Source organism: Anomaloglossus baeobatrachus, chromosome 5 (genome assembly GCF_048569485.1).
Source record: "Anomaloglossus baeobatrachus isolate aAnoBae1 chromosome 5, aAnoBae1.hap1, whole genome shotgun sequence".
Lineage (NCBI taxonomy): Eukaryota > Metazoa > Chordata > Amphibia > Anura > Aromobatidae > Anomaloglossus > Anomaloglossus baeobatrachus.
Genome location: NC_134357.1, coordinates 185,385,741 through 185,398,756, shown reverse-complemented (window position 1 = coordinate 185,398,756; position 13,016 = coordinate 185,385,741). Strand labels below are relative to the sequence as shown.

At 48.3% G+C, this 13,016-nt stretch overlaps 1 protein-coding gene across 1 annotated transcript in view; it reads left to right on the top strand.

The window, feature by feature from the left end:
• Positions 1-10,225, top strand: part of LOC142309854 (pulmonary surfactant-associated protein D-like) — a 103,453-nt gene extending 93,228 nt beyond the window's left edge. The window contains exon 5 of the mRNA XM_075347311.1: positions 9,710-10,225. Within this exon, the coding sequence (XP_075203426.1) occupies positions 9,710-10,089 (380 nt within the window). The 3' untranslated portion in view covers positions 10,090-10,225. The remainder of the gene's footprint in view (positions 1-9,709) is intronic.
• Positions 10,226-13,016: the final 2,791 nt, after the last annotated feature.

Below are 13,016 nucleotides of genomic sequence, written 5' to 3'. Positions count from 1 at the left end.
TCGCTTCCTCTGGTCCATGTTGAGTGTGGTACACACCATGTCACTAAACTGCACAGTGAGTATTTGTAGCCCTATATACAGGCCCACTGACTGATTACAAGATTGTAGACACATGTGATGCTAATTAGAGGAAACAACTGGATTTAACATGTCCCTTTTGTCACATTATTTTCAGGGGTACCATCATTTCTGTCCAGGCCTATTTCATGAGTTTTTTATTTTTTTTTAAAATTTAGTGAGTGGAAGCATGGTTGGAAAGCAATGTCTGACTTTAATTTGTTCATTTTCATAGATTTTTTTTATTTATTATTACTTTTGTCAGAGTCAAGTTATTTCTGTGAGCATTGTGTGTTTTTCTTTCATTAAACGAGGGGTACCAACAATTTTGACCACATTTGTATATCTTGGTGCTAAACCTATGGTTCAGCGCCAGTAATATGTTTGCCTTGCAGCGCGTATGCTGACTCTGGTGAGTGTTCCCGAGTCCCGACCTGTCCTGCCTCCCTGCTAATGTGTCCTGATCTGTACCCTCCCCCGTTCATCAGCCATCCTGGTCCCTGACTACCTGTTCCTGTCTAATATCTTCATCTGGCCTAACCTGTTAGTCCTCCTCCCTTATCTGTATTTGGACTTCTCGGCCCCTGACTTGTATCCTCACTCTTGACTCTGGTATTCGTCTCTCCCCTTTTGTTTGTATATTACTCTTCGGCTTCTGATGGTCCAGTCACACAGGATCTCATACTTTGCACTGATGAGGGGCAATCACCCCTAAACAATGTCTGCAAATTGAGGTTCTGATCTAGCATAAATCCTAAGTCATATGACAAGGCTTTTAAAGGGTCACTTTTGACATTTAGGATTGCTATGTCCAAAAGGTGGCACTACAGTTACTATAGAAACTATTACTATTACTAGTGAAACTATTCACATCAATAATAATAGGTGCCAAATCTCACAGACACTTCACTTTCAGTAGGCATTGATGCTTCTCAGTTACATATAATGACAAATCCTCTTTCTTACAATTCTTGTGCTTGTTTCTCATAACATTCCTGGGAGCCTTCGTCTTTCCCTTTTGAGGGCTGCACTGGTCGAGATATGACACTCCGGCAACTCACATCTACTCAAAGTTCTCAGTTGTCCTGTGAGGCTTCCCTTAGGCAGGTCACATTGGTATGACTCCTCACTGCTACTTGCAAAGTCACTTCTTGGTATGTCACAAACTCCTGGCTGCAATGCACCCTGAGCTCCCGGATCTCATGTCTCAATATGTTGAAGGTAATTTCCTTTAATATACACAATTGGGTTCCTTTTCACCATAGTCAACTGATCACTAGCATCCTGCTGATACAAGTCTATTTCTTTCTGTCCTCCATTACATAGGCCTTCTACTTCCCCTGGGTTTCTCTCCCTATAGCATTTAATCAGCTCCTTGGCCTGGGTTCCAGTCTATCAAATGTTGCTGTCTAAAGCCTGCTTTACACGCTTCAATAGATCTTACAATCCGTTGTTGGGGTCAAGTTGTAAGTGACGCATATCCGATATCCGTTCGTGACGTATTTGCGTGTGACACCTACGTGCGATCAAGATTGAACGGAAATACGTTGATCGCATACACATCGTTAATTTCTCTAGCATTGAACGTTTTGTTGCACGAACCAATTCAATTGAAGCGCGTGACATCCCTCATACGATGTGTTCCTCCCATATTTTGCATGTCATATGGTGAGGGGGTTGTGTCGTTTCATGTGACACTGATACGCCCATCCTAATTATAAGAAATTGTGCGCACATGCGTTATGGTGAATGTGGTTTCCCAGATTAGACATTCTTTGAAAGCCTTTTATAGACACTAAGTAATCGTAATTATTTTAGGTGTGGATTATTAAACAATTTAATCACGTAAATGCGTTAATTGTTGGTTTGCTTGGATGAAAGAAAAAAAAAAGGGTGTCTACTTGGAAGCATATTTGCATCTGTCTGGGTGGAAAAAAAAAAGGGAGGAAAACGGCACAGAACACATGATCAAAAGAATCGAACACAAAATTGAACAATTTCGCACATGATACGAACACTCGTGTGACAGCAAATAAACAAACTACGTGCGATCTCATCAAATCGCATATGCAACCTGGGCGTGTCACATCGCATACGAGATCGCACACCTAATTGCAACGTGTAAAGCAGGCTTAAGGCCTGTTTCACACGTTAGTGAAAAACACGGACGTTTTTCACTGACGGGTTAAAAACGCATATGACCCTCCATGTGCCATAATTCATGGCACACGTGGGTTGTCCATGTGTAATCCGTGATCCTTGCTCCGTGATACATGATTGCACATGGAGATAAACTCACCGGTCCCCGCTCCTGCTGTCCATGGTGCTGAAGAGTCCAATGATGCAGCATGCGGTCGCCGCTGTCTGACGTCTGCAGCCACTTCCAAGTCAGCTGTGCCTGCATAACTGAATATGCATGCCAGTAATTGGCCGGGCAGGAAACTGCAGAGAGCAGAGGTTGAATACAGCGTCGCTGGAGACAGGTGAGTTTAAACAGTTTTTTATTTCCAATGTCTGTATTTTTATGGTACGTGTTTCACCATAGTGTGGTCCGTGGGACATCATTGGTGCCAGAAAAAAAATGAACATGTCTCCGTGAGAAGCAAATGGACATGCGTGTACGCTGCACGGAGACACGGTGAGTGATAAATCACTGATGTGTGCGCAGTCCCATTGATTATAATGGGTCTGCTTATGTCACTGATTCTGGAATGTATAAAAACTAGCACATACGTACCAAAATCACTGACCTCTGAAAGAGGCCTAACATGTATCTCGTAATGTTTCCTCAGTCCTTAGGACATACAGTAATATCTGATAACTTCCCACTTAAGACACTTTGCAACCTGCTATCCATAAGTAATTTGTACGTATCCATTTTCTTAAGTACCAGAGACATGGATATACACAGACACATTAAAATCAACAAGTTTGCACACACATCCGTGTTTTCTCACAGACGTGTGTCTGTGTGCTATTTTTGACAGATGTTTAGGGTCAATAGAAATCAATGGGTCCATGAAAATCACAGAATCACACGTATGTCATCCTTGTATCATCTGTGTGTCATCTGTGTGCGTTTTTTTTTGTACCAAGGAGAATAACTTTGTTAGCCTTTTTTGTAATCCTTTATTACATTCTGTACATTCTGGTGTGCACTTCCTGAGTGGAGTGTTGGAGTTTGGTAGAGAAGGTGTTTGTGTGTGTGTTGATTTTGCTGGAAAGAATGGGCCCCTACGTAAACACAGGTCTTTAAACTCTAATTCCTAATTCGACACACATTTTCAACATAAAAACCCTTAATTACAACATCATCTGTTTTTTTTCTGCACCGGTCACACATACGTCACATGGACGTAAAAAATAGCCACACATACAGCACATGGAAAACACACGGATAGACGGATGGTCACACGGATGTACAAGACGGACCATGAAAATGTGCATTTTTATCACGGATGTGTGAAGGGGGCCTACAACCTTAGGTTTTGCACCACTGACCTCTCAGTTCTAACTATCCACTCCAAGTAAACAGTTCTCTTGTCTGCCCATATAATTCCTCCCACTCTAGGCCAGGTTCAAGTATTAACCCTACATGTGCCTGACCAAATGCACATCTGTTAAGAATCACAGAAAGCCACATTCAAACTAGTTCATTGCTTTACACACATTAAAATTTCTTCAAGGGGGTTTGGGCAATACTTTCAATTCCCTACAGCAAGATGCTGCATTTTTTTTCTCAGTGAAAATATGCAGCACCACAAAATTACCTAAAACACATCTTTGGATGGACCTGTACATAAGTGCCCATCAAATCCAAGAAAATACATTTTATAGTTCTCCAATGCTGTGTGCTAAGCAATGCCACATTGCCTTATTGTTGTTTCTAGACTCGGCACTGCCTCTGTTCCCTGCAGACTCTGTTGTACCAGTGCAGCTCCTTTACCCTACTGTGTAAATAGAGGGTTGATTACATTCTGTGGATGACATAAGAGACATCATTCATTCACATCAATCAAGACAGTAGGATGGTAATTTCTGAGACAGAGTAAGGGCTCATACGCACGTTGCGTAATTGCATGCATTTACGCTGCGTATTGTACTGCAGCGTAAATGCATGCATCCTGCGTCCCATGTAAAATCTATGAAGATGTGTGCACGTTGCTTTTATGAATGCATCGATTTGGATGCTAAAATTTTGACCCAAATCCGTGCGTTCATGTGGCGCCCTGGCCTAGCCAGGTCGTCACAGATAACACACAAACACCCAACAAACACCCCACCCCCATCAGACAGGGACAACAGCCAAACACAAAACCCTTGTTGCCTCCCTCCAGGGTCTGATGTCCACACCAGGTGGGGTGGAGCTAAGCGGTTGGCTCCACCCACCGAGGCGTTCACAGGCATGGAGGCGGGAAAAGTGACAGTTTAGTTCAGGAGGTTGAAGTGTGAGGAGTGAACACTTGGGTGTCTGGGTTTATGGCCCAGGCACTGACAGCAAGGTCGGCAGACGGTGGTGGCCGTCTGCAGGAGTGGTGAATCGACGCGGAACCGTAGGACCGGGGAGGGGCGACGGCCCACCGGTACCGTCCAGGGAGCGAAGTGAAGCCAGCACACACAGGCAGGGCCATCGGACCCCGACCAGGCTTGGAGCCGCCGACAAATAGTCAAATCTGAGTGCGACCGGAACCCCAGGGGTTTCCTAGCAGCCAAAGACCCGATTGAAGGCAACCGCCCACACCGTGATGGTAACAGCTACCGCCTAAGGCTAGAGACCCAAGGGCCAGCATCTGCGGGCAAACGGGCTCCTCCGGTACCCATACACCGGGGAGCGGACTACCGTTGGGAATCCATAGTAGTCAGAAGAAGAACATCAAGGTGCAGGGAAAGACAGCCGCCATCACCTGTCCGGGAAGGAACACTGCAACTGGCTGCGGGACCCGTCCATCCAGCCGTTTGGTTTACCAAGGACTTTGTACCCTTCTTGCCGAGTGAGTACACCCGTGCCATCCAGCACCGCACCGCGCTGTCCCTGCAACCCTGCACCTCACCAACCTTGCCTCCCCGTCACCTCATTGGGCCCCGGGCCACCGACCCCTACCCACGGAGGGGGAAAACAACATCCCAGCTGCTCCCTGCCATCGCTCCCGGGATCCCCGCCACCAGCAGCGGTGGTGCCCATCTTCACCACGAACCGTGGGTGGCATCACGGACTAAATCCCCCAACCCAATCACCCCTTTCACTCACGGGCGAGGAGCGCCGCTCGAGTCCCCAGATCCGGCCCACTGCTCAAGCCACCGAGCATCCAGCGCAGCAGCGACGGCGTCCTCCCCGCCCGCGATAACTTGGCGTCACGAACAGGAATGAACCCATCTACTTACCATTAGAAGTGCGCCTTGTGATCTCCGCCGGCGGTGTCTGGCCGAAAATTTTGAAGCGCCGCCATCTTGGCGCGAAAATCTCCCACTCGAGCATCTTCTCCGAGCAGGGAAGGCGAGAAAGCGAAGCCCCGCCCCAACAAACGGAAGTGCTGAAGAGTACCAAGGGAGCGCGAGAGTGTGTCTGCTTGATGTAGCCGAGGCTATAAGAGCGGGGACGCCAGGACTCTGCAAACAATTGGTTCCTGAAACACAGTCATGCAGGATGTCCCGTCCAACGCGGAAATCCCCGAGCCCACGCTAGGAATGGCGGCGTGGGTGGAAGCCCGGACCGCACAGATGTGCTGCAGCCTTCAAGCCCAGGTTCGGTTCTTGATGGAGCACTGGGTGGCTGAGATGGAGGAAGTGGTGCTGGCCGTGCGGAGATGCGAGGTGGAGGCAGAGTTGGAGGAGCGGGTAAGTGAGCCACGCCTCTGTGTCCAAGAAGGACCTGCTGCTGTGGCTGAGGGGCCCGGCTTACGCCCGCTCACCCTCCTGCTTCTCCCGCCATCCATACTGGCTGCTGTCGCCCCTCCGCTCGGTCCGCTACCCCCAACACCGGTAGCGGAAGCCAACCCGTCCGCCCTAGAGGACCGGCCTGGGGGCATCTTTCGGGAACGGCCTGCGTCTCTCCCGCTGCCCTGGAAGATACCGCGGGAAGTAGCCGTCCGTGATGAGAAGCTGACGGCCCCAGAAATGGCCACATCTGAGACCGTCCCGGCTCCAGCAGTCCGCCCGGCCGTGGAAGAACCGGCCGCTGCTGGCCCGAAGGCCCAACCGGTGAGGTCAGCGAACCCTGAGTCCCCCGCCTCGGCTGAGGCTGCGCCGGGCCACCACTGCCAAGCAGCAGTACAGTTTACGACACCGCAGGACCCCCACGAGAAAGTACCGGTAGTGGCCAGTGTGGGTGTGGTCCAGCGGGGCCCGACCCGGGCGCAGGGGTCTGCCAACACCTCATACTGGGAAAGGGAACCAAACCCGTTGGGCCGGGAGATTGCCGCCAGGGAACAGCAGAGGGCAGAAGTGATGGCAAGGGTGATCAGAGATAAAGATGCACTCCGTCATGCCACCTTTCGGGTGCGGGGCCCAGTGTACGAGGGTCAAGTCCGGCAATTTGACCAACGGAGGGGGTTCGGCTTCATCTATGAGCCGGGCCTGGAGGCCGAAGTATTCATATCCCGCCGCAATGTCAATTCGCACCTCCCCACGGGCCACCTAGGTCGTGATCTATTGCCGGGCGACCTAGTGACTTACACCTGCCATTGTGGGGAGAGGGGCTGGTTTGCCCTGAATGTCACGCAGAGGAAGAGCCACAGTGAGCATATTCGGCCCCAGCCCCCTCCTCCACCAAGTCGTCCGGATGTGGAGCAGGAAGAGGTCCTGCAGGAGTATGACCTTAAGTAGGGACAGTGGTCCGCCGTTGCAAGAAGTTGTCTCCCGTTGGGACCCTCAGCAGTTTGATTGAATGACTTTAATGAACCGTGAACATTACCTGATTGTCTACATGTGATTATTCCGGCCGTTGTGGAAAGTTGTCCCAGGAGGGACCCTGTGTTTACCACCTGCATGAGAGACTACTCATGGACATGGCCGAGAACTGGCAGGCCACCCACGAACTTGTGGGCTTGTAAATAAGTTGAGGGGTGATTTTCTGTTGGAGCCGCCTCCGGAGAGGCAGATTGGAGGAAGAGCGCCGCAGCAGAGCAGGCTGGGGCCTGGCCACCACCAGGACCGGTGGAAATCCTCCGTGGGTCAGGGGTCCCCCAAGGACGTGGGGTCCCTGAAGTGACAGCCGGGTGCGAGTAACCGTACCCGTTCCCGCTCGGGCAGCCTGAACCTGGACTGGGGTCAAGGGGTGCTGCCCACTTCTTAGGAGCAGCATCAGGGCTAGGTTGCTTGGGTGGGAGAGCGGAAGACATCCGTCCGTCCGTCAGTAAAAATGTTTATATGTGCAACGTTTAAGTGTCCTCACAAAAATGCTTATATGTTTGAAATGTTACATGTTATTTATATTTTTACAATTTTGAAAAGAAAAATAAAACCGGTGATGGACGGGCAGCCCGAGGACAGTCTGCATTTCACCAAGGGGGAATATGGCGTCCTGGCCTAGCCAGGTCGTCACAGATAACACACAAACACCCCACCCCCCATCAGACAGGGACACCTGCAAAACACAAAACCCTTGTTGCCTCCCTCCAGGGTCTGATGTCCACACCAGGTGGGGTGGAGCTAAGCGGTTGGCTCCACCCACCGAGGAGTTCACAGGCTTGGTGGCGGGAAAAGTGACAGTTTAGTTCAGGAGGTTGAAGTGTGAGGAGTGAACACTTGGGTGTCTGGGTTTGTGGCCCAGGCACTGACAGCAAGGTCGGCAGGCAGTGGTGGCCGTCTGCAGGAGTGGTGAATCGACGCGGAACCGTAGGACCGGGGAGGGGCGACGGCCCGCCGGTACCGACCGGGGAGCAAAGTGAAGCCAGCACACACAGGCAGGGCCATCGGACCCCGACCAGGCTTGGAGCCGCCGACAAATAGTCAAATCCGAGTGCGACCGGAACCCCAGGGGTTTCCTAGCAGCCAAAGACCCGATTGAAGGCAACCGCCCACACCGTGATGGTAACAGCTACCGCCTAAGGCTAGAGACCCAAGGGCCAGCGTCTGCGGGCAAACGGGCTCCTCCGGTACCCATACACCGGGGAGCGGACTACCGTTGGGAATCCATAGTAGTCAGAAGAACATCAGGGTGCAGGGAAAGACAGCCGCCATCACCTGTCCGGGGAGGGACACTGCAGCCAGCTGCGGGACCCGTCCATCCAGCCGTTTGGTTTACTTTGTACTCTTCTTGCTGAGTGAGTACACCCGTGCCATCCGGCACCGCGCCGCGCTGTCCCTGCAACCCTGCACCTCACCAACCTTGCCTCCCCGTCACCTCATTGGGCCCCGGGACCACCGACCCCTACCCACGGAGGGGGAAAACAACATCCCAGCTGCTCCCTGCCATCGCTCCCGGGATCCCCATCACCAGCAGCGGTGGTGCCCATTTTCACCATGAACCGTGGGTGACGTCACGGACTAAATCCCCCAAACCAACCACCCCTTTCACTCACGGGCGAGGAGCACCGCTCAAGTCCCCGAATCCGGCCCACCGCTCGAGCCACCAAGCAGCCATCGCAGCAGCGCCGGACCCGAGCGTTAGCGAGAGCGCCACAGCGATGGTGTCCTCCCCGCCCGCGACATTCATAAACTGAGCATGTCAATTATTCCGTGCACTATGGATGCAGCTCCCACTCTGTCTATGGTGGGGGCAGAAGCCACAGCTCATGAAATCAGCTTTTTTGTACAGAAAAACTGCATCCATTACACAGTGTTTCTGCAGCGATTTGACGCGCACATGTGCTGTCAAATCGCTGCAGAATATTCAGCAGTTATGTGCGCATGAGCCCTAAGTGGGAAGTACAAACCGGAGACACTCATTTTACTAGACAGCGCTGATTGGTTTATGGCATGGGTCATTTGTAAAAGGTATTTTCTTAGGTACAGTATGTGAGGCAGCTGGGCTCTAATGTTTTGAAGACAGCATAAGGCTCGGGCGACATGACAGTATAAAAATATTGGTCTGATATTAATCCAGAAAGTGGAATGATTTTTTTCTCACCGATAATCTGTGTACAATCTTTTTTTTTTATTTTACAGTAGCAGATTTTAATATTTTACAAGATCCTTTACCCAATCGAAGCGGAGGGGCAGAAAGGAGCGGGACGAACATCCCGCCCACCTCCTTCCTTCCTCATTGCCAGCGGCCGCAGGTAAGGTGAGGTTCCTCGTTCCTTCAGTGACGAACAACATCGTACCTGCAGCAGCAACGATAATTGGGAATAGGGGAGCATGTCAACGATTAGCGATTTTGCACGTGTTTGCGATGATTTTCGATCGCACATAGGTGTCAAACGCAACAACATTGCTAACACGGGCGGATGTGCATCACGAATTCCATGTAAGGCGGCCTTTAGACTGGTCTCGGAGTACTGTGACCGATAGCACTCTGACCAAAACTACAGATGTGTGAACCTGGCTTAAAAGTGAATTTGTAGCTGCCTACACCTGTGGCTAATACCAAGATAGAAAAACACTACCTTATATTTAAAATGTAATCTAAAGTATTACATAAGACACTATTATCATAACTCTGCTTACTACCCATTTAATTTAGTATAATAAAATTATTTTCTCTTTATTTTAGCTCTTACTTTTTACAAAGGAGCAACAGCAGCTGGTGATAAGATTTTTGTTTCAAGAGGTGAAAAAGCCAATTACAATAATGCAAAAGCGGCCTGCACCAAAGCAGGAGGTCAACTGGCTTCACCACAGGATACGTTGGAAAATGATGCTGTGCTTGAAATTGTTAAAGAATATAAGCTTTCCCCATTTTTGGGTATGAATGCCATTGGGAATGAGGGAAGTTTCAGGAATCCAAATGGGGAAATGATAAAATATTCAAACTGGAATGATAAAGAACCAAATGATGACCTTGGCAAGGAAGATTGTATTGTAATGTCTGACAATGGAAAATGGAATGATAAGAGTTGTGATGAAATGCATCTTATCATCTGTGAATTTTAGTCAGTCAGAATCATCTATATTCTAATTATCCCAAAGCTTCAACTTCTATAAGCAATAAGAATCTATGGCTTTATAGTAAACCAAAATAAATTAGAAATCAAACAAGTAAAAATTAAACTCATTTTATTCAGCAAAATACTAGTGTGTTTATTCATTTTTTAGAATGTGTAATTTTGTTTTTCTTTAACACATGTGTTTTCAGGTTAATCAAAGTCACAATAAATCCCCCCACTGTGTAATGATAATACCTAATTAACATGCTAACCACATTCAATGGGGAGGGTGCAACTGTGCTGGGGGAAAAAATGGTAATGTAGCATCAGGAGAAAAAATCAAGATGCAATCCAGATAGACCACCACATACTGACCACAGATATCTCTGAAAATGTCACTGACAAAGTTCTGAAAGACAGTAGTGTCCCTCTGGTATGTTAAATGCCATTTTCCACTCATCTCCTTCTCTGATGCGGGCTAGATTATATGAACCCCTGAGATCCAGCTTTGTGAACCCCCGGCTCCTATCAACTGGTTAAAGAGATCGAGGATGAGTGGCAGAGGGTACTGATTTTTTACAGTAATAGCGTTTAGTTCCCGATAGTCAATACAAGGGAGAACACCATCTTTATCAACCAAAAAGAATCCAGCGCTGACTGGTGACCTAGATGGTCTGATAAACCCTTTCTGTCAACTGTCTGCTATATAATCTTTCATGGCTTGACGCTCTGGACCAGAAAGATTATAAATTTTACCCTTGGGGTGTCGGGAATTCTGTACTAAATCTATGGGACAATCATAATCTCTGTGCGTAGGTAGTTTTTCAGAGTCAGATACAGAAAACACATCAGCAACGTCCCTGAATCCATGAGGTATGAAGACAGGTTCAGCTCGTCAGGTTAATAGATAAAGGCTAGAGATGAGCGAGTACCGTAAAATTCGTAATCGCTATACTCGTAACGAGTACTTTGTAATATTCGTGTATTCGTTCCGAATAGTGAGCACAATGCAAGTCAATGGGAAATATGAGTATTTTTCTGCTGGACCCAAGAATGAGGTCTGGGGGCCTGAATAATGGGGAGAGCATGGAGAAGATGCCTGCACGCATTTCTGATTCACATGTGGTTTCTGGAATCCACTTATGCCACACGGAAGAACGTCCGTGTGGCTTCAGTCTATTGGTGTCCCTGCAGTGTATATCCCACTGTTCTGCTCAGCCCCGCAGTGACTCACACAGCAGTGTGCAAGCATCTACGGGATGACAAGCGCCGACATCAGGAGGTTAGCTCAGATCATTACCAGCTGTGATGATCTCCGCTGAATTCGTGACATCAGCGCTTGTCACTGACTTCCATGACAACGCATTCTCACATCAAGGCTCGCAGAAGGCCCGAGACTATCATTAGCAGTGACATCATGGGTTCACAGGACAGTTCCCGTGAGAACGCAGCAGCTAAGGTACTTAGTGACAAGCGCTGACCTCACGCGTTCATGACATCGGTGCTCGTTATGCCCTGCACTGACCCGGCCTGACCTAATGATGTTAGCTCAGGGCACTACAGTGCTCTACCAGCCAATAGGAAACATTCTGTTATTCATTGACTGGGACAGTGAGTATGATTGGGATCATCATAGGACCCCCTTATTGGATTACGCCGGACCCGGATTTGGTTTTCTTTTCAATAAATTGGTGAAAGAGGGAAAGTTTTGGAGAGTGTTTTTTTAAATAAATTTTTTTTTTGTCTATTTTTTTTATTACTGACTGTGTTATGGATGTTGGGTATCTGATAGATGCCGTGACATCACTAATGCCTGGGCTTGATGCCAGGTGACATTACACAGCTGGTATCAACCCCATGTATTACCCCGTTTGCTACCACACCAGGACAATGGGATGAGCTGGTGCACATCTAATGGATGCGCCACTTCTGAGGCGGCTGCAGCCTGCTATTTTAAGGCTGGGGAGGGTCCAATATCCATGGACCTCCCTAGTCTGAGAATACCAGACCACAGCTGTCCACTTTATCTTGGCTGGTGACCCAATTTGGGAGGACCCCACGGTTTTTGTTTTAAATTATTTATTTACTTTTAAATAACAGCGTGGGGTGCCCTCTGTTTTGGATTACCAGCCAAGGTGAAGCTGTGGTCTGCAGGCTGCAGCCATCTGCTTTACCTAAGCTGGCTACAAAAAATAGGGGGGAACCCACGTCATTTTTTTTAAATTTATTTTTTGGCTAAATACAAGGCTAAGCACCCTTTAGTGCCACATGAAAGACACCAAAGGGTGTAAAATTACAAAATATAGGGGAGTGGGACATTATATCTATCTATCCATCCAGCTATTTATCTATCCAGCTATCTTTCTAGCTTTTGACTATATGTAAACCTATTTTGTTTTTTTGGGCAGTCCGCTAAAAAACAACGGAAGGCACACAGATGTAAAACAGACCGTATACAGAACAGAAAAAATGCGGTTGTCACACTATGTGCATTGTTTAAAAAAATAGCCCTATGGCCTGAGTTATGGTTAATGTAGGGAGTCACTATCACAAGGACCTCCAATGACAAATAGTAATTAAGCTGGAGTAGGAGTACTGTTCTGGTTTGTCTACTGCACAATGTGCATAGTGTTTACAAAAATTAGCCCTATGGCCTGAGTCATGGTTGATGCAGGGAGTCACTATCACAAGGACCTCCAATGACAAATAGTAATTAAGCTGGAGTAGGAGTACTGTCCTGGTTTGTCTACTGCACAATGTACATAGTGTTTACAAAGATTAGCCCTATGGCCTGAGTCATGGTTGATTCAGGGAGTCCCCATCACATGAGCCTCCAATGACAAACGCTGGAGTAGGAGTACTGTCCTAGTTTGTCTACTGCATAATGTGCATATGTGGCACTCCTGAGGCTTCAGTCGCCACAGAGTATTGCAG